The 26,893-nt window shown below is 39.1% G+C and overlaps 1 protein-coding gene across 4 annotated transcripts in view; it reads left to right on the top strand.

Moving 5' to 3' along the window:
• ATE1 (arginyltransferase 1) overlaps positions 1-26,893 on the top strand; it is a 161,124-nt gene that overhangs the window by 76,367 nt on the left and 57,864 nt on the right. For 3 of the 4 annotated variants that reach the window (XM_010859227.1, XM_010859229.1, XM_010859228.1), the window contains one exon: positions 6,347-6,446. In XM_010859227.1, the coding sequence (XP_010857529.1) occupies positions 6,347-6,446 (100 nt within the window). Of the gene's footprint in view, positions 1-6,346; positions 6,447-16,099; positions 20,654-26,893 lie in introns of those variants that run through there. The other variant, XM_010859230.1, reaches the window with a different exon arrangement.

A 26,893-nucleotide genomic window follows, 5' to 3' on the forward strand; every position in this document is an offset into this window, starting at 1 on the left:
TAGCATATTCAAAAGCAGAGACATTACTTTGCCAACAAAGGTTTGTCTAGTCAAGGCTGTGGTTTTTCCTGTGGTCATGTATGGATGTGAGAGTTGGACTGTGAAGAAGGCTGAGTGCCAAAGAATTGATGCTTTTGAACTGTGGTGTTGGAGAAGACTCTTGAGAGTCCCTTGGACTGCAAGGAGATCCAACCAGTCCATTCTGAAGGAGATCAGCCCTGGGATTTTTTTGGAAGGAATGATGCTAAAGCTGAAACCCCAGTACTTTGGCCACCTCATGTGAAGAGTTGACTCATTGGAAAAGACTGATGCTGGGAGGGATTGGGGGCAAGAGGAGAAGGGGATGACAGAGGATGAGATGGCTGGATGGCATCACTGACTCGATGGATGTGAGTGAGTGAACTCCGGGAGTTGGTGATGGACAGGGAGGCCTGGCGTGCTGCGATTCATGGGGTTGCAAAGAGTCAGACACGACTGAGCAACTGATCTGATCTGATCTGATTCTTACAGAATAAATCCATCCTCTGTATGAAATATTTTATTTCTCAATGAACAAAGAGATATAGAAATCCTATTGCATTTGAGATAGCAAATAATCAGTTCCCAGAAAAAACGGTTTCCAGCAGTCTATTTGCTGCTTGATTGAGCTGTTGAAAATTCTGGAGCTGTAGAGCTTTGAGGAAGTAGCAGAGGAGCCTGCGGAGCATGAAAATTGGGGCCAGTGGAGGATGAGGAGACTGCTACTGCATTGCAGCCTTTCAGTGCTCTGGAGAATCTCAGTTGCTGAGTTTATAGAAGAGGAGAGGCAGCCAGCAGATTGACATTATGAAGCAAAGCTGGGGAGAATAGGTTACAAGTTACCAATTCCATTGTTGATTTCAGTGTATTTCAGTGAAACATGTCAAATTTTTCCTCCATTTCTTCAGTTTCTTAAGCAATCGTACAGTCAGTATAGAGTTTCTATATTTTAATTTGTAATCAAGTATAGATTTGTATGTAAGCTGGTCTGCAGATTTTAAAAATGTTTGAATTGGGGTTTGTGAGTATGGAATTTATTTACTTTTTCTTTTTTGGTAAGATGAATTTTAGAAGTGTAATTAATTTGCTTAATAGATGTTTGAGCACAGTCTGTGTCCTGGAAGTACGTAGGTATGAATCAGACACTTCCAGCTTTGTTAAAGCAGACAGTAAATTTAAAAACAGCAGAATTTTAGAGACTCCTTTGTCTATCCTGCTCAAAGGAGTTCATGTTTGGCTTCCCTGGTAGCTCAGAGGGTAAAGCGTATGCCTGCAGTGCAGGAGACCAGGCTTTGATCCCTGGGTTGGGAAGATCCCCTGGAGAAGGGAATGGCAACCCACTCCAGTATTCTTGCCTGGAGAATTCCATGGACAGAGGAGCCTGGTAGGGTACAGTCCATGGAGCCGCAAAGAGTCGGACACGACTGAGCAACTTCACTTTCACTTTGCCTTTGTATTATAACAGGAATAAAATAGTGGTAGTGGGCACGAGGCCATTTTTATATAGGGTTGTCAGGAAACACCTCCTTAGCCAAGAAAGAACAAAAAGGAGCCAGCTGTGTGAAAATCTGAGGATAGAAGTCCAGGTCAAAGGTACCAAGTCCAAGTGTCCTGAGGTGCTGGAATGAAGAGAAGGCAGGCCTTAAGGGCTGGGATGTAGGATAGGATCTAGACAGTGCTGTGTAAGGAGGGCAGCCAGGCAGTGGTGTTGATGAGGGGCAGATGGAGAAAGGCTTACAGGTGACAGTAAGGAGGTCCAGTTCAGTTCAGTTCAGCCGCACAGTTGTGTCTGACTCTCTGTAACCTCATGGACTGCAGCACGCCAGGCCTCCCTGTCCATCACCAACTTGTGGAGTTTACTCAAACTCATGTCCATTGAGTCGGTGATGCCATCCAGCCATCTCATCCTCTGTCATCCCCTTCTCCTCCCACCCTCAATCTTTCCTAGCATCAGGGTCTTTTCACATGAGTCAGTTCTTCACATCAGGCGGCCAAAGTATTGGAGTTTCAGCATCAGTCCTTCCATTGAATATTCAGGACTGATTTCCTTTAGGATGGACTGGTTGGATCTCCTCGCTGTCCAAGGGACTCTCAAGAGTCTTCTCCATCACCACAGTTCAAAAAGCATCAATTCTTCAGTGCTAAGCTTTCATTACAGTCCAGCTCTCACATCCGTACATGAACACTGGAAAAACCATAGCTTTGACTAGATGGACCTTTGTTGGCAAAGTAATGTCTCTTCTTTTTAATAAGCTGTCTAGGTTGGTCATACCTTTTCTTCCAAGAAGTAAGCGTCTTTTAATTTCATGGTTGTAGTCACCATCTGCAGTGATTTTGGAGCCCCCCAAAATAAAGTCTGTCACTGTTTCCCCATCTATTTGCCATGAAATGATGGGACCAGATGCCACGATTTAAGTTTTCTGAATGTTGAGTTTTAAGCCAACTTTTTCAGTTTCCTCTTTTACTTTCATCAAGAGGCTCTTTAGTTCTTCTTCACTTTCTGCCACAAGGGTGGTATCATCTGTGTATCTGATGTTATTGATATTTCTCCCGCCAGTCTTGATTCCAGTTTGTGCTTCATCCAGTCTAGCATTTCTCATGATCTACTCTGCATATAACTTAAATAAGCCAGGTGACAATATACAGCCTTGACGCACCCCTTTCCCAATTTGGAACCAGTCTGTTGTTCCATGTCCAGTTCTAACTGTTGCTTCTTGACCTGCATACAGATTTCTCAGGAGGCAGATAAGGTGGTCTGGTATTCCCATCTCTTTCAGAATTTTCCACAGTTAATTGTGATCCACACAATCAAAGGCTTTGGCAGAGTCAATAAAGCAGAAGTAGATGTTTTTTCTGGAACTCTCTTGCTTTTTTGGTGATCCGACAGATGTTGGCAATTTGATCTCTGGTTCCTCTGCCTTTTCTAAAACCAGCTTGAACATCTGGAAGTTCATGGTTCATGTATTGTTGAAGCCTGGCTTGGAGAATTTTTAGCATTACTTTGCTAGCATGTGAGGTGAGTGCAATTGTGCGGTAGTTTGAGCATTCTTTGGCATTGCCTTTCTTTGGGACTGGAATGAAACCTGACCTTTTCCAGTCCTGTGGCCACTGCTGAGTTTTCCAAATTTGGTGGCATATCGAGTGCAGCACTTTCACAGCATCATCTTTTTAGGATTTGAAATAGCTCAACTGGAATTCCATCACCTCCACTAGCTCTCTTTGTAGTGATGCTTCCTGAGGCTCACTTGACTTCGCATTCCAGCACGTCTGGCTCTAGGTGAGTGTTCACACAGTCGTGGTTATCTGGGTCATGAAGATCTTTTTTGCATAGTTCTTCTGTGTATTCTTGACACCTCTTGTTAATATCTTCTGCTTCTGTTAGGTCCATACCATTTCTGCCCTTTATTGTGCCCATATTTGCATGAAAAGTTCCCTTGGTATCTCTTATTTTCTTGAAGAGATCTCTAGTCTTTCCCATTCTGTTGTTTTCCTCTATTTCTTTGCACTGATCACTGAGGAAGGCTTTCTTATCTCTCCTTGCTATTCTTTGGAACTGTGCATTCAAACAAGTATATCTTTGCTTTTGTCCTTTGCCTTTCGCGTCTTTTATTTTCACAGCTATTTGTAAGACCTCGTCAGACAACCATTTTGCCTTTTTGCATTTCTTTTTCTTGGGGATAATCTTGATCACTGCCTCCTGTACAATGTCATGAACCTGTCCATCTGTGTGTCAGATCTAGTGTATCAGGTCTAATCCCTTGAATCTATTTCTCACTTCCACTGTATAATCAAAAGGGGTTTGATTTAGGTCATACCTGAATGGTCTAGTGGTCTTCCCTACTTTCTTCAATTTAAGTCCAAATTTGGCAATAAGAAGTTCATGATCTGAGCCACAGTCAGCTCCCAGTCTTGTTTTTGCTGACTGTATAGAGCTTCTCCATCTTTGGCTGCAAATAATATAATCAGTCTGATTTTGATATTGACCATCTGGCAATGTCCATGTGTAGAGTCTTCTCTTGTGTTGTTGGAAGATGGGGTTTGCTATGATCTCTTTGCAAAGTATTAGCCTTTGCCTTGCTTCATTCTGTACTCCAAGGCCAAATTTGCCGGTTACTCCAGGTATTTCTTGACTTCATACTTTTGCATTCCAGTCCCCTATAATGAAAAGGACATCTTTGGGTGTGAGTTCTAGAAAGTCTTGTAGGTCTTCATAGAACTGTTCAGCTTCATCAGCCTTACTGGTAGGGGCATAGTCTTGGATTACTGTGATATTGAATGGTTTGTCTTGGAAATGAACAGAGATCATTCTGCCATTTTTGAGATTGCATCCAGGTACTGCATTTCGGACTTTCTGGTTGACTATGATGGCTACTGCATTTCTTCTAAGGGATTCTTGCCCACAGTAGTAGATATAATGGTCATTGAGTTAAATTCACCCATTCCAGTCCATTTTAGCTCTTTGATTCCTAAAATGTCGACATTCACTCTTGCCATCTCCTGTTTGACCACTTCCAATTTGCCTTGATTCATGGACCTAACATTCCAGGTTCCAATGCAGTATTGCTCTTAACAGCATTGGACTTTACTTCCATCACCAGTCACATCCACAACTGGGTGTTGTTTTTGCTTTGGCTCCGTCTCTTCATTCTTTCTGGAGTTATTAGTCTGCTGATATCTAGTAGCATATTGGGCTATGACCAGTGCGTTCTCTTGGCAAAACTCTATTAGCCTTTGCCTTGCTTCATTCTGTACTCCAAGGCCAAATTTGTACCTACCGACCTGGAGAGTTCATCTTCATTGTCGTATCTTTTTACTTTTTCATACTGTTCATGGGGTTCTCAAGGCAACAATACTGAAGTGGTTTGCCATTCCCTTCTCCAGTGGACCACATTTTGTCAGAACTTTCCACCATTTTATGTGAGTGTGACACCAACCTAATGTGAAGTTACCTCACCTGATTGATAATTAATAAAAGACTGCTTAGACTGCTCTCTGCGGTTATGGAGGGCAATAGTGGAAACTGGAAATCTGTTTGGAGGCTGTTAGAATTGTCCAAGGGAGCCATAATGGTGGTTTGGACCAAAGTATCTGAGGTGGGGGTGGTGAGAAGTGGTCTGATTCAGGGTATTTGGAGATAGAGCCAGCTGGACTTGTTGATGGGTGGATGCTGGAGGTGAATCTTTAAGGATGGCTCATAGGCTTAGGGTCTGAACAGCTTAGGCGTGGAGTGGTGATGCAGTTCACTGAGATGAACAGGGCTGAGTGGGGGAGGGCTGGGCAGTCCTTTTCAGAGCCGGGTGGTCCTGCATTTCAGTATCAGTGCATTCTTCCCTGGTTGAACTTTGAGAGTGAACTACTTTTAGGAATAATAGGATCTCTTCTGATTTAGCCTCATAATGTTAAGTCTGTTTGGATTTAGAGATACTTTTGTTGTAAAGATGAACTTTTAGAGTATCAGCCCTTCAGTGATTTAAATTAGAGCTTGCAAAATGCACAGAGTATTCCCTTAAAAAATAAACCTCTCCTTGGATTTCAAGCATCCACTGCTACTAAAAACAAAGAAAAAGAAATTAAAACCTTTGGGAAACAAACATAAAAACAAAACAGCTGTTCTCATACTTCAGAAATGTACTGAAATTTTGCTTAAACTTCTCCAATGCAAGCGGTCATTCAGTTGGGCAAATAGAATGGAATTCTGTGCCCAGATTTATCCGGATACAAATTAAAACCACATCAAGCATAGGCATTGCTGACAACTTCTTTGTTCAATTAATCCTTGCCTGTGCCAACAAGTAGAGAAAAAGCAGTGAGATAACATGTTTTCCCGCTCTTTAGTTTTAGAGAAAATAAAGCATCGCATCTGGACACGGAAAAGAGTAATATGTTATATATAGTTGAAAGTGTTTGCATGTAAAGGGTCATAAAAACATTCTTACTGAAATTTGTTGGTTTTTGAGTTTTCTAAAATTTATTGTACTGTTTTTAACCTGATACACCCAGTCTTTGAGAACTCCAGGTGATAATGAATAATGACCTGAAATTGTATTAAATAGATCTTTGTACTTTTATGCCATTTGAGTTTTTATACACTGCTATGCCCACTAAAGTGCAAACCAGAACTTTGGTGCATTTGCTCAAAATAATACAGTTTTTTTGGTGTCTCTTTAGTAAAAATCGTCTTAAAGTGTTTCTAAAATTGTTTTTCTTGCAACACTTGGGTTTTTTTGATAGCTTAATGTCAGATTTGATCAAATATATTACCAAATTAAATAGTACTTTGAAATTGGAACTAGATTTAACTGTACTTTCATCTTTATTCTTTTGGCAGAGAAATTGCTTTTACTAGGCAACTTCAAGAGAAAACACCTCAACTCAGCTATTACTATATGGGTTTCTACATTCATTCATGTCCCAAGATGAAATATAAGGTAAAGTTGATTTTCATATGTGTCTTCTGTAGATTCAAGTTATGAAAATTAGTGATTTTGTAATTTTTCATCATGTTAGTTTAACATGATTGTATATTTTAATGTAAATCATGAATTATTTTTATGTGTCTTAAACTAATTCTTAGAATCTAGCTTCTTCATTGCATAAAGCCGTGCCTGACCAATAGGCACTTAGTATTTGTTTAATATAGGTTAATCTGTAGTTCACTGAGGATGTAACAATCCCAGCTATTCTAGGACTTCAGTAAGACCCTGCTTACTTGGGATAGCACAGTAATATCCATTAAAAATCTACCTTCTTAAGGTACATCCTCAAGGTATGTATGTGTGTGTGTGTGTATATATATACCTGTCTTTATCCATTCTTCTCTTGATGGGCACTGAGGTTGCTTCTGTGTCTTGGCTATTGCCAATAATATTGCAGTCAACGTAAGGGTGCATGTATCTACTTGAATTAGTACTTTTATTTGGAAAAATACTCAGAAGTGGAATTGCCAGATTTGTGTGATGGTTCTATTTTTAATTTTTTGAGAAAGTTCCATACTGTTTTCCATAGTGACTGTACCAGTTTGCATTTCCACCTATAGTGTATGAGGGTTCCCTTTTCTTTACATCCTGGTCAACACTTATTTGTTGTCTTTTTGATAACAGCCATTCTGACAGGTGTGAAGTGATATGTCATTGTGATTTTGATTTACATGTCTCCACTGATCAGTGATGTTGAGCATCTGTTCATGTGCCTGTTGACCATTTGTATGTCTTCTTTAGAAAAATATCTGTTCAGGTCCTCTGCCCATTTTTTAATTGAGCTGTTTGTTTTTTGATGTTAAGTTTTACAACTCTCTTTAATGAAACTCTTTGATGTTTTCTAAGTATTAGTAGCCCACTGTAAAAGCTCTGGAAAGTATAGAACATTATAAAGGAACAGCCATCCTGCCCACCATAATAACAGTAACCAAATACCTCTGCTCTACTCGGAGCACTGCTTTAAGCGCTGAAGATATGTAAAGATTTGAACATGAACCTTCATCTTAAAACTTGTAATATAGATAAAGATTGCGGGTATTTTATGTAAAATCAGGTCAGTACAGTGCTCTGGTAAGTGGCCTAGCAGGCTGTAGGGTTTGATGCATAAGGTATGGAATAGGGAAGGGTTTAATTGAAAGGGAATAGAGACCCCCCTTCCCCCCCGAAAAGAGAGTACGTATGATGGGGAAGCACATTTCATGGAGAAGGAGCATTTAAGAAAGAGTTAATAGGTGACAGTGCCATATATATTCATATAAAAAAGGACGGGGAGGGCAGTCACCAGCCAGCCAGCCAGCCAGTCTCTTTTGTAGCTATAGCTGTTATGAGTGTTTTGGGGCCCTGTCTGCTATTAACAATGTACATAACAGTGTAAATATTATAAATGTTAATTGGTTTATGTATAAAGCATGTTAACAGTGTTTCAAGGAATAACTCAGAAGCAAAATAAGTTAATGAATTGGTAATTTTAGTTTGTGGTTCTGTATAATGCTTTTAACATGGTAAGAGATGCAAATGTTAGGTTATTAGAAATAGTACCTAGTAATGCTTGCTAGCACTTCCCGGTGTTTTAATATTCTCTTCAGGCTAAAGTTCTTTGTAAATACAGGCATACCTCATCGATACTGTGGGTTTAGTTCCAGACCACTGCAATAAAGTGAGTATTGCAGTAAATCAAGTCACGTGATTTTCTGATTTCCTGGTACACATAAAAGTTACACCATACTGTTAAGTGTGCAGTAGCAGTATATCTAAAAATACAATGTATTTTTACATATACCTTAAGGTCTTTTACATATACCTTAATTAAAAAATATTTATTGCTGAAAATGCTAGCCATCATCTGAATCTTCATCAAGTTGTGATCTTTTCACTGGTAGAAGGTTTGAAATAGCAAAATGTGACACAGAGACACGAAGTGAGCAAATGCTGTTGGAAAAACAGTGCTGATGGACTTGCTTTTTGACTCAGGGTTTCCTCAAACTTCAATTATAAAAAAGCACAATATCTGCAAAAAGCAGTAAAGGAAAGTGCAGTAGAATGGTGTATGCTTGTATTACTAAACTTGATATTTCTTAATTTTTATACCATTTTTAATTACTCATACTAGTGAGTAAAACATATGAAGATATTGGGAGTATTTTAAGAATAACTTTTAGGATCTCACCTTTGCTTTTCCACATCCCCAATATTAATATCTGTTGGAAATTTGGGAACAGTATTTAACCTGTAAAACTAGAGTGCAACTCTGAGTGGAAAGGCAGATAATGGGAACACTCACTATAACCATTCAAAGCAAAAGTTTAAATTTTCCCAGTATATTATATCATATTCACATTCACATATATATCCCAATATAACGTATACATAGTCACATGTATCTTGGGAAAGACAGTTCTGAAAATTTGTAATATATTTAGTGACTTTGTAAATATTTGTGAGATAATATCATAATGATAAAATTTTGAATATTAAGTTAATTTTATAAAGCCAGTATTTTCTTGGCATGGTGGTTTGAACACTTTTGGGTCCTTAACATTAAAAACATGGTGTTTTAAATTTTTGTATTGTTTTAAGAAAATTGTTTTCATTACATCATGATTGAAAATAAGTCATTTTAAGTAACTGAAGAGTAAAAATATTTTCATTTCAGTTAAGGATATTTTATTATATTTTGAGCAGATCAGAACCCTCCATTTTGAGAGAATAACACAGATGGGAATTTTCAACCAGAAAATGTACTGTTTGAAATTGTAAGATGGGTATTGGTCCAAGCTTGAATATTTCTCATTTCAAGTTGAATGTGTGAAACTAAAGACCAGTAAAAGATAACTCACAGAAAATGACTAGTTAAATGACTATTAAATGACTAAATGACTATTAAAATTTTTCTCACTTATAAGATTGAATTGAGGATAAATTTAGCATATTACTGTAATAGCTAAAATTATCTTCTTTCTTAGAGCATAACTAAGTGTTCAGGGATTAGTAGTGACATGTTTTTAGCCATATTGTAAAATATATGGTGGAAAATATACAGAAGTGGTTTTTACCTGATACTAAAGAAAGAAGGAATATATTTTAAAATAGGAGTATTTTTAATAACTAAGAAAAAGTAGTCTCTTAGGTACCTGGTATACACTAGACGCTGGGAATACAGCTGTTAATACAGTGTAGATGTGGGCTCTGATCTAATGGAGGTTACATCTGAGGGGGCACATACTTGTAATCCAGGACATAAAGTGGCACCGAGCGACTATACCTGAAACTGGGACAATGTTTCATTTGAGTTTTCTGGTATAGATTTAGACATATTAAGTTATAATCTTCACCATATAATGCATTTATAATGTAGGGCAAATTAAAGTATTTAACAGGTTTGAAATACACCAAGAGCTGGTTTGACCTGTTCTCTTTTATTGAATAATGTGTTGTCCTGAAGACATGTTGAAGTGAAGAGCCTATCTTTATGTGTGGGAACGACCATCATTTGATGGGTGGTTTCCAGAGCTTCTGTCATAGTTCCTCTTACCCTGCACCCTGTTTGTGTGTGTTGCTCCATCCATCAGGATTGATCCAGCCTTGTGACCTGCGCTGACTAATAGGATAGCACAGAAGTAACTGTCTGAGATTTCAGGCCCAAGCCTTAAGAAGGGGAAGACAGACAGCTTTTGCTTCCTTGGTCTTTGAAGCCAGTCATCATGTATAAGGTCCAAATACCCTACTGGCGTGAGAGGCCACTTGGGAAGCTTCAAGCCATCTTGAATGTTTCAGCTTCAGCCAGGCAACTAGCTGAATGCCAAACAACTAGCTGAATGCAGCTGCCTGATGGAGCTGAACAGACAGGGGCAGAAGAACCATGTAGCTGAGCTGTAGCCAACTCACAGAATCATGAGGTATAATTAATTGTTGTTTTAAACTCTTAAGTTTGGGGTGGTTTTCTTATTCAGCAGCAGATGGCTGAAACACGTGATGTAAGGTGGAAATGAGTAGATACAGTTGTAGATTTCCACGTAGATGAAAGTCATTCTGTGTTGAGCTGTGCAGACTCGTGTCCTGAGTTGAGCTGAACTGATCTGTGAAGTTGCTGACAGCTCAGTGTGAGAGAGTTTTGGCAAAGTTGCTAAATTCATACGTGTGGTCATACCTACAGATGTGCCCCCCACTTGGCTTACGAGAATTCATCTTCATACAGCATTTCATTTAATACCCAGACTTGGGCTTACAAGGCATTTGTTAACATGATGACACATTTTGAGCTTGCTTGTCTTGCTAATGTTGAACACTGCAAGATGAAAATCACCACATGGTCATTTTTGTAGTTACATAGATGACATGTGTGGCTATAGAGCCTCCTCTCAGAGCACTCATGGTTTGCTAGGTGATAGCAGTTCTATTCTTGTGTGTAAGATTCTCTAAAATGCATTGTTACTAAATTATTTTGGTTTTATTGTTCTCTCTTTGTGTATATTTTAAATAAAGGTTGATTTATGTAAATAGTACCTGGTCATATAGGTCATATAGGTTTTGTCTATGGCCATAGTCTTAGAAGAAGGCACAGAATAGTCACAGAGGAATTTAATGAGGGCTGGAAAATAGAAAAGAAAATTGTCTTGATTTGTTGTGTTGTCATTGCTCACTTTAACTGTTACCATAATTGTGACTGGTTTAATGGGAGTTGCTACTGTTTTGGCATAAATCAGTTCTGAACTGGAGACTCAGGACCTGGCTGAAATGAATGGAAGTTATATCTTCAGCTTAGGAGAGTTTCTCCTTGGAGGAACTGTCCTGCGGAGTGGGGGTGGATGGGATGGTTTTCTGGCTTCTGTCCTCAGAGAATGCTTGTCTTCTTTGTCTGCTCCTCTCTCAGTTCCAGGGTGGTTGCTGGCCTTCCGACATCATTAGCCATCAGTGGTGTCTAGAATCAGAAGAGGTGATATACTCTGCTGTGTCTTTTTTTTTTTTAATACAATTTTTAATTGTGATAAAATGTACATAACAAAATTTATCTTATTTTAAGTGCTCAGTTCAGTATATTCGTGCTGTTGTATAGCCATCACCAGCATCCATCTCTAGAACTCCTTTTACCTTGCAGAACTGAGACTCTGATCCCATTAAGCAATAGCTCCCCATTCCCCTAGCTGCATTATTACTAATAGCTCAGCATTCCTCTCTCCCCCAGACCCTGTAACCACCATTGTTCTGAATTTGACTTCTCATGGGCAGAGTAGGCTGCAGTCCATGGGGTTGCTAAGAGTTGGACACGACTGAGCGACTTCACTTTCACTTTTCTCTTTCCTGCATTGGAGAAGGAAATGGCAGCCCACTCCAGTGTTCTTGCCTGGAGAATCCCAGGGACGGGGGAGCCTGGTGGGCTGCCGTCTATGGGGTCGCACAGAGTCGGACACTACTGAAACGACTTAGCAGCAGCAGCAGGTACTTCATATAAGTGGAATCATACATTGTCTATCTTTTTGTGACTGGCTTATTTCACTTAGCATGTGCTTAAGGTTCATCCATGTTGTAGCAGGTGTCGGAATTTCATTCTTTTTTAAGGCTGAATAATATTCCATTGTATGTATATGCCACATTTTGTATATGCATACATTCATTGATGGACACTTGGTGTGCTTCCACCCTTTGGATGTTATGACTAATGCTTCTGTGAATGTGGATGTACAAATATCTGTTCAAAATTTCTTCTCCATGTTGTCCCTCAGACTGCAAACGTAAGGCTGTTCTGTGATCTGAAGGAGGTGTTTTTACTGAGCTCTTTATCCAGATTGGTGTGCAGGCCAACGTAAACAGTGATTCAGGCAGTCCGCTTTGGTATCATGACATGGCCAGACATCAGATAGTTGAAACATCAGAAGGAGTTCAGAAGTGTCAGAAAAGGAACAAAAGGCTAATTCATCAGTGATTAATCATTCCTAAACTCAGTGCCTTGGCTTGACTGCGGTCAAACTGCACTTCTGGAATTCTGTAGGAGTTTGCCTAAAAGAAGGTTATTATTGTTATAAAAGCACCTAAAATTAAAAAAAAAAATTGGCGTTTACAGAGCTGCATCTGCAGAATCCTGTACTGCTGAGATCCCCAAGCTCCCAAACTGTTCAAAGTTTCCTGACCAGACAAATTAGCAAATGTTATTTTACTGCAATCTTGAAACCCAGGCCGATGTATTTGAGTGGTTGTGGTAGTGACTTCGCTACTGCTGGCTTGAAAGAAATACAGATGATCTCATCACTTACCCATAGCACAGAACAAACCACTCGAATTTTTGATTCAGCATCTTTTTTTCTTGATGTTAAAATAAGTGTCCAGTGAACTAGACGTGGTCAGAAAAAATGACCACAGAGTAACTGTAGTAAGGGATTTCTGATGGCTCCTCCAGGCAGTAGGAGGTAAAAGAATGACACGCTCATTATGTATTCTTGTTTTTAAAGTTGTCACACGTGGTGTAGTAAGGGATTTCTGATGGTTCCTCCAGGCAGTAAGGAGGTAAAAGAATGACACGCTCATTATGTATTCTTATTTTTAAAGTTGTCACACGTGGAATTTCACCACATTAGAGTCAAAAGCATGGTCATGGGTTCTAAGCTGCTCATTGCAGATGAGAAAATTAACGCTCAATGTGATTCCTGCCCAGAGTTTGCTTTAATTCACATTTTATAATTTTAGCAACTTGGAGAGTTGTAAGAATTGAAATTCATATAAATGGCATTGTTTATCAGACTTACAATGAGGTATATATAACTTTTTATTTTGGAGAAACCTAAAATGCTTGCATATTAAGTAAAAGTAAACTTTAACTGGTGCTTCCCTGGTAGCACAGTTGTTGAAGAATCTGCCTGTAGTGCGGGAGACCTAGGTTCGATCTTTGGGTTGGAAAGATCCTCTGGAGAAGGAAATGGCAACCCTCTGCAGTATTCTTGCCTGGAAAATCCTATGGACAGAGGAGCCTGGCGGGCTACAGTCCATGGGGTTGCAGGAGTCAGACACGACTTAGTGACTAAATCACTAGAAAGTGGAAGCATTGACAAACATTAACTGGGAAATAAGAACACTGTTGATCAATACCTGATCTTCCCCATCCTTTTCCTCATGTCTGTTTCCACAGTGAAATGGAAAGGTTGGTACAGAACCTGATTCCTAACCTTTGAAAAACCTGAATCATCTTTGGAGCTTTTAAAATATCCTCAAGCTCAAGTTCTGCCCTAACCTACTTGTTTGCCATCTTCCTTTAGATAGCCCTGTTCTCTGACTCCCCGTGCTGTTGTAGGTACCTTTGAACTGCCATTCCTTCCCACCTGACCCTGCGTTTCTTGGATCTGAAAGCGATCTCACTCATCCCTTCTCCCTTTCCAGACCCGGCATGGGCACTTGCTCTTCAGGGAAGCCTTCTCTGTGTCTCCCACCTGGGCCCCTGCCCGCTCCACCCGTGGAGAACCACCTCGGTCCTTTGACCTTGGTCCTGGCTCAGTGCTTCATCTGTGGCTCCCCTTGTGCTCTGCTGTTGCAGGCGTGCTCTCAGCCAGCGTTCATGGAAGGCCAGCTCTGTATAAAGCATCACGCTGGATGCCAGGGCAAGAGGAAAGTGATCACACGTGGTCCCTGCTTGTCAGTTCCTTGAGCAAACTGTGTCTTACCTGTCACTGTCCCTAGGGCCTACCAAATCCATTGGCAAAGAGAAGGTGCTCAGTGAGTTTACTGACACGCATGACATGTGGAAGGCAGGCACCCACCTGCATGGTTAAAACCAAGAAGTGGAGGAACTAAAGTGAGGGCTGGCTTTCTCTGCAGGCCATTCTCACAGAGACACTGAGCTTCAGGAAAATCTGAGCCCCATCTCAGAGTACAGTTTATACTTTCCATGAATTGCCTGTCTGTGGTTGTTTCTTTTCTAAGTCAGCTTGTCATCTAAGTGTGATGTGTATATGGAAAAGTGTACTGTTCTTAAGCGTACAACTTGACAGATGTTCACATGGTGACCACACTTGTGCAACCAGCACCAAGATTGACACAGAACATTCCAGTCCCCCACAAACCTCTTTCATGTCCCCCTTGATTGTTATCTCACCCCCAAAGGCAATTGCAAAAGACTAATCATGCCTGTTTTTACGCTTGACAGGAGTGGAATCACTTGGTGTATTTTAGTTTGTGATTGGCTTGTTTCACTCAGCAGTACATTTGTAAGATTTACCCACATTCTCGTGTGTACAGTGTGTGGTTGCTTTTCATGCCTTTATGTTCATTCTGTTGTGGTTGGACTGTTTCTAGGTTTTGGCTAATATACAACTGCAACTTTGAACATTTCTTACATGTCCCTTCATTAACATATGTCTGCATTTCTCACACGTATAGACTAGATTGGAGATTGTGGGAATATTCAGGTTTAGTTCATATTGCATAGCATGTTTGTAACTGATTATCCTAATTTATACTCTCACCAGCAGCAGACCTTCTGATAGCTGTGTAGCAAGGATGGTGCATTGTGGGTTTAATTTGCATTGCTGTTGCCTGGCGATGCTGAGCATCTTGTCATTTTCCTGTTGGCCATATGTAAAGCATTTGTTCGTGCCTTTTGCCCATTTATCTCCTGGAATGTCGATCTCCAGTACTTGTAGACATTATATATTCTGGGTATAATCCTTTGTTGCATAAATATTTTACAGATATCTTCTTCCACTCAATGCTTACCTTTTCTTTTTCTGATGAGCAGAAATTTCTAATTTTCATGTAAACTGGTTTATCTTATTGCTTTTGTGTCTTGTTCAATGGAAATCTGCCCACCCTGTGGCCATGGAAATTTTTTTTTTTTTTTTTTTTTTTTTGTATTTTCTTCTTTTACCTTTCACAATTCAGTAATCTGTCTGAAATTGATTTTTGTGTATGGTTGGGTCAGAGGTCAAGACTGAATTTTTTTTCCAACTGTATAATTACTTTTAGTTTCTTAAGGGTACTGTCCAGCACATACTAGTTTAATAAACATGTCAGTTATTTCCATCACTATATTTGTGTTACGGTAAAGTATCCTAGCTTTACCTTTTCACACTTAGCATTGATTCCATTAAATAACCAAAATCCTTACTTAGAATTATATTGGTCGGTCCTACAGGGAATACTTGACTTAAGTACGAATGATGTGCAGATAAATCACTTCCACTTGTACATTTCTTCCAAATAACTTTTGAAAATAAAAGCTGTGGAGAATCTCTTGAAACAGGATGATACATTGTATGCAAATTCAGTTCGAATGATTAAAACACAATGAAAAGCTCTTTGTTAATAGTTGTAATACCAAACATCATTTGGCAGTCACATTCCATTTTATCATTTGCCTTTATTATTGTTTATGGTATGTATATGTGTATATGTATGTGTGATCATACAAAAGTTTTAAATTTTTATATAGCCTGATTTAATAATCCTTTTTCTCTATGGTTTCTGGCTTCAGTAACATGCTCTAAAAAGACCTTTTCCTCCCCCATGTATTAAAACTGTTACATCCTCCTCTTCTTTTCACTTTGCAAGAGTCATCTTAGGTTTGTTTCCACTCTGAAATGCTGCCCGACTCTCCTACATACAAGTGTGTGTTTTCATTGCAGCTTGCGTGTTGATACCTGACGTGCACTCAGTTGTGTCCAGCTCTGTGACCCCGTGGACTGCAGCCCTCCATGCTTCCGTGGCCTTCGCTTTATCCAGAGTTTGCTCAGACACATGTCCATTGAGTCGATGATGCCATCTAACTTTCTGTGTTACAACTGTGTTACAACTGCTTGTTTTCCTGTCTCTTTTGGCTCTAAGCTTCTTGAAAGATAGAGTTTGAGCCCATTTATTACTTACTGTAGCAGCAACCCCTGATTAATAGTAAATGTTCAGTGTATCTTTAAATGGCTGGATGGAGATAAAAGAATATTGAATAATTTGATTACAGGTTAGAGGGAAAGTACATATCTATGCCAAATAAAGTGGCCCCATTTGGGATTTCTACAGAATAGATCTTTTTATAACTTTGGCAAGGTTAGTGAAATGTAATTTTATTAAAATGTTTACTTTTAGAATAATGAGAAAGTTACTTTGTTTTAATTTTCAGGTGATCAGTGAAGGTACTCTTGAATTTGCTTTTTTCTTTAAATTGACAAAGCATTGCAAATAATTTAAAACATCTGTAATTCTGCAGTGATAGTGCTGTATAATATGTGGTTTATATTTGAATTAAAAGTTTATTTTTAAATTGATTTAGAGATTTATCTACTTGAATAAAGTTAATAATTTGTAAAATCCTTCAAATAACAGAACACAGTATAAAGAATTTTTTCTAGGAAGTATAATTATAGATTTTGATAGTTATGTAAGTATATAACCTAAATACTATTTTAATTAACATTAATTTGTTTCATGACCTAGCTTTGACTGAGTTCCTATTTCCGCTTATCCTAAAATAGTGGTTCTCTATCAGGGGCGGTTTGTGCCCCTGTCCCCACCTCATCTCATTTCTGAAAACTTTGATTGTCCCAATTGAGCCAGTGGGGGAGAGGTATGTATGCTACTGGTATTTTGAGCCAGAGAATTCTTTTTTGATGTGGACTGTGTATTGTAAGGCTAGGATGCCTCTAAACTTTCTACAATGTACAGTCTCCAGCAAAAAAGAATTCTCTGCTCAAGATATCAGTAGTGCTAAGGCTTGAGAAATCCTGTTTTCAGGGGTTACCTACTTGGCATTGAAGTCTGTAGGGCTTTACAGTTGCTGAGTTACCGCAGGTAATTTGACTACTGCTGTCAAAAAGGAACTGCCAGAAAGATTAATTTTGGGTTCACCATAACAGTCTTGAAATAAACTATCCTGTATGACACACCAGAGAGAAGTTTCTCGTGTCTAATTCATGACCCTGTGCAGCCATAAGCTTATTGATGACCCCAGGACTGTCTTAAATTTTCTTTGGGGGCTTATGTGTGGCCTTTATGTCAGCTTAAAGGTAATTTAATGTTTCTGTACAATGCGATTTATCTCTAGCAAATCTTGAGGTCTCTTACAAGGAGCAACAGAAACAAGTAAGGTTAAAATTTCCAAAATGCATCACTTTGCTGTTTTAGTTCTGATGTGTGTGGTAAGGTCTGTCTTAAGTGTTTATAAATTGTTTTGTTTTTCTTTCTTTGTAGAAAAAGAGAGAAACTTGGCATCTTCATAATAGCCAAGTGAATTGCTGTCCCTGGCAGCTAAATTCAGTTCATGTTTTTTAGTACAAAGAGCACAGTGTTGGCTTATACGTTTTCGGATGGGCACTTATAGTCCTTTTCAGCTTTAGTGGCATAGGGCTGTTTGGCGCATCCCTTGCTCCTGGACTGCACCCTGGTGTGGTTGGAACTAAGCTGTTACAGAGAGGCACATGCACAGAGGTGTTTGTTGTTTTTCTTGCCTAGTATGCTACCTTGGTGTTGATGTGAGAATAAAACCAGTCCTCAGCCTTCCTTCCCCCGTGCCTCCAGGACTCCCTAGCATGGCTCAGGTCTTCTTTCCTTCTTAGATTTATACATCTTCTCCTGGGTCTCATATCTTCCTTCTGAAGAAAATAAGGCAACTGTAAGATTTTTACACTTGACCCTTTTCTTTCAGAAGCCTTCTAGTCTAAATAAGTGGCAGTAGCTAAAGGGAAGCAGCCTTGAGGAGTGTAATTATCTCAGACAGACAGCAGTGAGGTGACAGTGACAACGGTGAGAGGCAGAGGAAGCCCGGTGTCCACTGCTGGAGGACCTTCCCAGCAGTCACCCCACTGTCTTGGAATTGTTTGAGGATGGTTTATGTTGTGAGAACTGTTTTGCTAGGAAATCCATGGTCTCTCCCACAGTTCTCTTAGATCCACCTTTCTTTGCTTGGTCTTCAGGGGTTCCCTCTTCTCCTGTTTCTTCACCGTCTGCCTGTAGACATACCTTTGCCCCCCATTTTTCTATTGTTTGTCCTATGCAGAGAAATCCACTGCACTCAAATGTCTGCCATGCCCATACCTCTCTTCTGATGGAAATTCCTATTCCTATAGTGTCTGCCCAAGGAAATGGAGTCTTTGAGTTTAGGTTACAATGCTTAGCTCCATGTAACTCTGTTAATTGAACTAAGCATGGGTGCTTAGTCATTCAGTCGTGTCTGACTCTTTGCGATCCCATGGACTGTAGCCCACCAGGCTCCTTTCCATGGGGATGCTCCAGGCAAGAATACTGGAGTGGGTAGCCATTTCCACTCCAGTGGGTTAAGCATGAGTGCCTAACCCAAAGGTGGTCACTCTAGGGTGAAGTAGCAGTAATATTATGTAAGATGATGTATTTTGTAATATTAAAGCTTTGCCTGCTGAATAGTGGATGACTAAACCATTCAGATCTACTCTTTTAAGGAAGTTTGAATTAAGACAGTAGGAAGGATCAGTAGTTAGTGGGAGTAGACACAGAGAATAGTAACATAGAGAACAGTAACAAAGGCTCAGAGTTAGATTAGGGCTTTGTAAGCACAGGTCTGTAAAGTTCGAATTATAGGCAGACCTTTTACACATGCACATTTATCTTGAGAATAGAGTTCATGGATTTCTTTCATCTGGTTTTCAAAGGGGCTTGTGAATCAAAAGATAGCAAGATGAGAGAAGAGAGAGGTGGTGGGGAGAATAGAAGCTGAGACAGAGAATGGCAGATGAAAACACAGATTGGGGTCTCCTGCTGCTGAAGGCATGTGGATGGCCTCTTGTTAGACCTACTTGCCAGATCTTGAATTACAATCTGTTATCCACAAGGCCTTCATCTAGCCTAGGTTTCCTTCCCTCCCTGGATAGCCTGGAATTCTCTGGAGCCTGACCCTAGGTGGGTAACATTTCTGCCTTCATTCTCTTATGTTACTCCCTAAAATGCTCTGTTCCCCTCTACCATTAGTACTAGCCACTTAGTGGATCACTTGAGTGAATTCCTTTGTTTCTTTAACCTAAAGAACCAAACGAATAAGCTTGTCTGTCAACAGCATGGATGTGTTAGAAAAGGCAACAGTTGTGCCAGTTCCCTAGGTATCCCCATTGTTAATAATGAGCAGTACCTTTGTAGGCATGTTCATGTAAGTGAACCACTCACTCATCCAAGGTTGAGATGGAGAATAAGGGGAGAAAGAGCTGGTCAAGTATTCTGTATAAATAACACTCAATAAAATTCCATAAGGAGTTTTTACTCTTTCCAGCCAGTGAAACATTTTATCTTCTGTTTCCAAGACCTTGTCCTTAGGGATGTGATGGAGGGTTCAAAGAGTGGTTGATTAACCATGTTTGTGTCTGGGCTTGATGTTGTTATTTAGTGAGATAAATGCTACACAGAAAACATTGACTCAAAAATTAATGTGAACAGATGGAAGAGAATATTATGTTATCTGAAGTTTTAACGTATTGAAACAGATTGCTGGGGTTGAGAATTTTCTTCCCTGAGAATTCTGAGAAACAGTAATGGCAGACGTCTTTGTGGTCAAGAAAGAGATACATGGCTTTCATACCTTAGAGACACAGAGAGGGTCATCTCAGGTCTTTGGCCTAAATCTATGAAAACTGAGACCAAGATGGTGGTGATAATGAGTTTATAGTTTTTCCTAGGAAATGTAATAGTTGCTTTTGTAACTTGGAACTACCCAAGTTTAACATGTGTTTAATTTTTACAGAGTTTTGCTGCTTTTTATCACGTATTTGGCTAGACAAAGTTTTGAACTTGTTTTTCAAACCAAATTATGATAAAGGATTGAAGGGAAGGGGTGTCAGACAGAAAATGTGTGTTTTCTTTTTTCACTAATTCCCCAATAAAGCTTTTAATTCTTTTCACTAATAATTCTATTACAGGACAAATAGTTCAAGCAGTAAAAATCAGAAATGTATAACTCATTTAAACTAACTAGCTGTGTTTCTTTGAATTTCAAGGTGAGAAAAGTTTTGAGTGCTACTCGGCCACCTTGATGGGTCAGAAATGATAAATACTCAGAAGCAGACTTAGGAAAATAAGAATTTTTTTTTTTTTAATAAGATCCATTTCTGCAACTTCCCTGGCAGTTCAATGGGTAAGACTTCGCCTTCAAAAGTAGGGGGTGTGGGTTCAGTCCCTGATGGGAGCTAAGATCCCACATGCCTTGTGGCTAAAAAAGTAGAACATAAACAACAGAGGCAATCTTACAACAAGTTCAGTAAAGACTTTAAAAATGGTCCCTGTTTAAAAAAAGGCAACTTTAAAAAGTTTGTTTCTTCCCTCTTGTTATCATTTATGGTTTTTTGGGGATTTTTTTGTTTGTTTACTTTTTAATTCTCTTTCCATCAGTTTTCGATGAACCGAGGAAAAATCAGAGTGCCCTAGGACTGTTTGTTTGTGTGCCTCTGGTTTTATCATGGAGTTACAGACTTTAGTCACCTATCCTAGTAAGAATTTAGAGTAAGGCTCCTAGAGGGGAAATTTCTGTCCTGTCCATGTTTAAGGTCTCATATTCCAGTAGAGCACCTTGTAGTTGCATTGCTCCTGGCTCTTAAGGAAAACATCATGAAAATGGTAAAAATATTCTCTTACTTTTGGATACTGAATCTTAGAAGAAGAATCTAGAGAGATAAGTATTCTTATTGCTTTCGTTCAGATTAAACCTAATAAACTAATTTCCGGAGGCTTTGCTAAATTCTTTGTTGGAGTCAGCTTAGTAGGATTGGTGAGTGAATCTTAGATGAGAGTCTGGCAAACAGTTCTACTTGTGTTCTGAGCATGGGGAGTGATAGTTTTGTTAACCCAGGGCTCTGCTTTGGAAACCCTGCCATTTCCAGACATGGCCTGAGGCCCTCAATTAGTATTCTAAGTGAGACGTTAAAAGCAGAGGGCTCAGTTCTGTTATTGTATTATAGTTATTGGTCCAGTGGTAGACTTTCTTTTTATTTATTTAACCATTTTGGGGAAATATTTTTGAGCTTTCAGAAAAGTTGTAAGAATAAGAATGATGCAAAGAGAAAGTATATACCCTTCACTCACATTTACCTCCTTGTCTCCCCTGCACCCTTGTACATACATAGATACGTGTGTGTGTTTATACATGTACACACACATTTTTTAAAGCTGTTTCAAAGTAAATTGGTTATGCTGTGTGATTCTTTACTTTGCTTATTTATGCCAGGTACATTTTATAAATAAGTGTTCTGTAATTATTAGCTCAGATAATACAATTCTAGACATGGGTGTTATTTTTTTCCCCATTTATGGATAAGACTGTAACTAACCTACAACTAGTTACTGTTAGAGGATTTGCCTTCAGCTAGATTGAGGCTAAAGCTGTGTTGTATTGCTTCTCTTGGAGGATGTTTCCAGTGTGAAGACTTTCATGTAGGTTTTAAAAGCGCTCCTGATCTCATAGGCCGTTAAAGTACAGATTTCATCTATTCTAAAATATGCATTTTCTTTTCTCTTTTTCACCTTAGAAAAACCTGGATGTGTATCTTACAATGGATAATGATGTTGTTGACATTATAAATGTGTGTGTGCACACTTGGTTGTTACTTTTGGGGTATGTGTCTTGACACTGAGTCAGAGGTAGCTTCTGTGTGTGTGGGTATATGTGTTTTCTGTTTCCCACTTGAAAGGGAAAATGATATTCTAGGTTACCAGCTCCAAGGCGTGGAGGAGCTATTGTGTTTTATTTAATATTGTAGACTTGCTTAAAGATCAGACATGCTGAGTCTTTACAAGTAAAATGTATAAATATTTCTGAAAGGCGACTGAAACCTCCAGAGCTGTTTGGATTTGTATCACTTGTGGTGTGAGGATTATTAGAATTGATTGGGTGGAATAATTTGTGCAGTTGCAGAATTACCTTGCTTTGAGATGACTATTTTCTTCTTTCTGTTCTGCCCTTTCCCTATTCTATTCCTTTTTTTTTTTTTTCCATTTTTAAAATCATAGTTCTTGTAGAAGAGGAAATAAATAAGGGGAATATTAAAAATAAAAATTGCCTACAACTCTGTCACCCAGGACTAATCACTGTTGACATTTTGCTGTATTTTGTAAATATACATGCATTTATTTCTTCCTCACAGTTGTTATGATGTATGCAGTACTCTTTTCTACCTTCTTATACTTGTTCATGAGTATTTTCCTATTGTTCTTAAGTGTTTCATATCCCTTGGATTTTAAGTGGCTTTAAATGTTCTAATAATGTGCCATAATTTTTCGAGCTCTTACTGTATGTTAAGTTCTTTTAATTCTTTGTTATAAATAACTCAACATCTTTTTGTATATTTCTTTTTGAGACATTGTCACAAAATTTGTTCTTTTGAGCATTCATGCTGTACATAAGGAATTCACCCATTTCGTGTGTCTCTTCATTTGGGACATTTTCTTCCAGGAAGAGTAGTGAAGTGACATGAAGTGAAAGTTGCTCAGTTGTGTCCGACTCTTTGCCATCCGACTCTTTGCCACCCAACTCTTTGCCACCCAACTCTTTGCCACCCAACTCTTTGCGACCCCATGGACTGTATCCCACCAGAATCCTCTGTCCATGGAATTCTCCAGGCAAGAATACTGGAGTGGGTAGCCATTCCCTTCTCCAGGGGATCTTCCCAGCCCGGGGATTGAACCTGGGTCTCCTGCATTGCAGGCAGATTCTATACTGTCTGAGCCGTTAGGGAAGGATGAGTAGAGGGACATCATATACTAGAAGCTACTGAAAATTAGACCAGGAAACACATGCAGGAATATAACAGGAAACATCTTGTTTTAGGAAAAACAACCCAGTTGATTTTCCTTTTTTCTTTATCGCCTAAAATGTTACACTAACAAGTCTCTTGACTGCCTTTAGTTCTTATAAACTGATGAAATATAAGTTTATTTCTGTTTGTACAGTGTTTTGGATTTATTTAGGTACTGATAGATGTATCCTGCCTTTTAGGAGTCAGCAGTACTGTTCTCTGGTGGCGGTTTTAATTTTAAGCTGAAGTACTAAAAGGTTGCTTCTGTTCTTTTAGTACTTCCCAGCCTTAGTTTGTGAGTTCTCAAGAGGATTATAAGGAAAGTGGAATAACTCAGTGATGTCAGTCCCCTTTGTGATAAGGGAAATAAAAGTTCTCTTTGTAATTTTATTTCTCTTAAGAGGACAGTTTAACAGGAAAAAATGAGGGATACCTCAAACAATATAAAGATAGATAGTTGTGTTTTGCCATTTTTGTTCTTTTTTGTTTTTCCCCCTTCTTTAGCTTTATTTTTTAGGCCATATACAGTGCAACAGTGGCTCTGTCCTGACTTTATTCCACTTTTTTCTTTTAACACCTAAGTAGGGTCACCTAATCTTTCTGTAGATAAACCTTTTCAACTTTCACCTTCAGCTCCCAAAGCAGAAGAATCCTGGAACTGTGCTGTGGTGGGTCAGCACTGTATCCAGGTTTAATTGCTGGGACTATCTTTTGTGCCTCTCTGTGCAGTGCCTTGAATCTGTTCCATTTGTGTTCAGTTTATCTGTTGATGCCTTTCCATTCCTTCCATAAAACTCATCCAGTGCCATGGCAGTCTGAATGCTTATGGCTGGTAAGCTTCAATTTAATATATGCATGAATATATGCATGCATATCTGTTTTTGTCAGTTTTTTATGCATATTTTACTAGTTATGGTAATAATAGTTTATTTCAAAGTAAACTGGTGAAAGATGCTTTAGTTATTTGCATTAAGCTTAATTTGAATGATGTAGATAGACTCAAAGCTGAGTCATAAAAAATTGCTGCTGCATTTGTTGTGGATGAGATAAATAAAAGCACTTAGGGTTAAAAAAAAAAAAAAAGCCCGTAATAATCTGGAAAGATTCTGCACTTTCCTAAGAATAGGTGCTCAGTGCACTTTAAAGACTAGTAACCGAAAGTCCCAGTGATGCATCCTCAGAGAAGAGGCTTGGTCCTAAATCTGAGAATGGCTAATGAATGTACAGTTACTTATTTTAGCTGTTAAAGGTATGTATTGTTTGTACACATATATACTGTAATGGGCATTTTTAATTGATGCACCACTACTAATCCTGTTCACTTTGGATAAGATCCCTTTTGCTATAAAGTATTCTATAATATTCAGAAAACTCAACATTCAGAAAACGAAGATCATGGCATCCGGTCCCACCACTTCATGGGAAATAGATGGGCAAACAATGGAAACAGCATCAGACTTTATTTTTGGGGGCTCCAAAATCACTACAGATGGTGACTGCAGCCATGAAATTAAAAGACGCTTACTCCTTGGAAGGAAAGTTATGACCAACCTAGATAGCATATTCAAAAGCAGAGACATTACTTTGCCAACAAAGGTTCGTCTAGTCAAGGCTGTGGTTTTTCCTGTGGTCATGTATGGATGTGAGAGTTGGACTGTGAAGAAGGCTGAGTGCCAAAGAATTGATGCTTTTGAACTGTGGTGTTGGAGAAGACTCTTGAGAGTCCCTTGGACTGCAAGGAGATCCAACCAGTCCATTCTGAAGGAGATCAGCCCTGGCATTTCTTTGGAGGGAATGATGCTGAAGCTGAAACTCCAGTACTTTGGCCACCTCATGCGAAGAGTTGACTCATTAGAAAAGACTGATGCTGGGAGGGATTGGGGGCAGGAGGAGAAGGGGACGACAGAGGATGAGATGGCTGGATGGCATCACTGACTTGATGGACGTGAGTCTGAGTGAACTCCGGGAGTTGGTGATGGACAGGGAGGCCTGGCGTGCTGCGATTCATGGGGTCGCAAAGAGTTGGACACGATTGAGCGACTGATCTGATCTGATTCTATAATATTTATAGACTTTTTTATCTGTATAAATATATCTTTGCTGGAAGATACTCAAGTTGTGACTAAGTAGATCTAACAAATAAATATTGCTATATAGCTACATACAAGCCTTCAGTCTTGGTGTATTAGAATTTGAGAGTCACTTAGTGTGGTTTTGTGCTTACCTCTCCATAGTTGCCACTCAAGTCTTACATCAAAGCCTTATTAAATTTGCCTCACTCTTTCAGTCCTCCTAGACCCTGGAATTTTGCTCTTGAACCTTAATCTATGTTGGTGTCTGTTACTGAAGGCAGGTTCTACGGTTACCTGCCTCCTTGCTCTTTTTAGTTCTCTGGAACCTTCTCTGAATGACTTGCTCAGGTTCATCTCTGTAGGTTCCATCTCTGGGCAGCCATAATCTGGACTCTGTCACAAATCAAACTCTGGTTCTGATGATGGCTTTTCAAAAACCAATGTTCTACATGTTCAGGTTTTGAAACATAAATGTCTTACATCTTTCTTAACATCCTTCAATTCATAATAATAGGACTTTTTTTTTTTTTTTGAAAGAAACGTTTTTATGCCTCAGTAGCATATTATACATATTGAAAAATGAACCAAAGTGTGGAGCCCCTATGGAAATCACAAGGTAAACACACCCATGATCCTTATTGTCTACTGGAAATTGAAATTTCTCTCCCTGGCAGTCATTCTGTACAGGACTAAGCTGTAAATCTTGTAGGTTTACAGGCCATGTGGTCTGCCGTCGTCGTGAAAGCAGCCGTGGAAGATATTTCAACAGATGGGCATGGCTGGGCTCCAGTGAAACTTTAGTTATGGACTCTGAGATTTAAATGTCATATAATTTTCACATGTCATAAGCTATTACTCTTCTTTTGATTTATTTGAAACCATTAAAAAATGTGAAAACCGTTCTTAGATCGTGGGCTGGTTGTGGAAAAGCAGCAGACCAGATCCGGCCCATCGCTGTAGTTTGCTGACTTCTACTCTGCAGATGCCATTAACCTTCAGCTCACTCCCTGCAGAAACAGCCTCTGTTCCTCTAAGGTGGCATCACCATCATCATCTTCATCATACAGCACATTAGAGCCATTCTTCTCCAATGAGGAAACCCAACTATCAGAACAACTCGCTGTGTGAAGTTCAGTGATTAAATGGCCCTGTGTCTCTAGAATACACCTGCTGACTTGGGATACAAATTTTAAAATGAATTTTTATCTACATAAATTGAAACATATATAACTCTAGGAGGTAATAAACCATGACTTATTTCATAGTGGTTTACAGACTAAACATAATGGTGATGGTTTGATTACCTTTACTTTTCCTTTCTTTTTTTTTAAATTTAGGACAATTTAAAAATTATTTAAAGTTTAAATGAGTATAGTTTGTCAGGCATTTTTGGTCAGAATAGTACCCAGGTGATGCTGGGCAGTCTCAGGATATCACGTCCAGAGTCCCCTGAAGTCAGTTTGTTCCATTATGGGTGATGGTTCAGGTGGACTCCACCAGGTTGCTCCACTGTAGAGCTGGTGTTTTTCCCTTTGTAATTAGTAAGTAATCTGTGGGGTCATCCTTTGAGACTGTGAATAATTGTTCCCCCAACCTTTTACCCTGTGGTAGA

The sequence above is a fragment of the Bison bison genome, unplaced genomic scaffold (genome assembly GCF_000754665.1).
Source record: "Bison bison bison isolate TAMUID 2011002044 unplaced genomic scaffold, Bison_UMD1.0 scf7180017864456, whole genome shotgun sequence".
In the NCBI taxonomy this organism is placed as follows: Eukaryota; Metazoa; Chordata; class Mammalia; order Artiodactyla; family Bovidae; genus Bison; species Bison bison.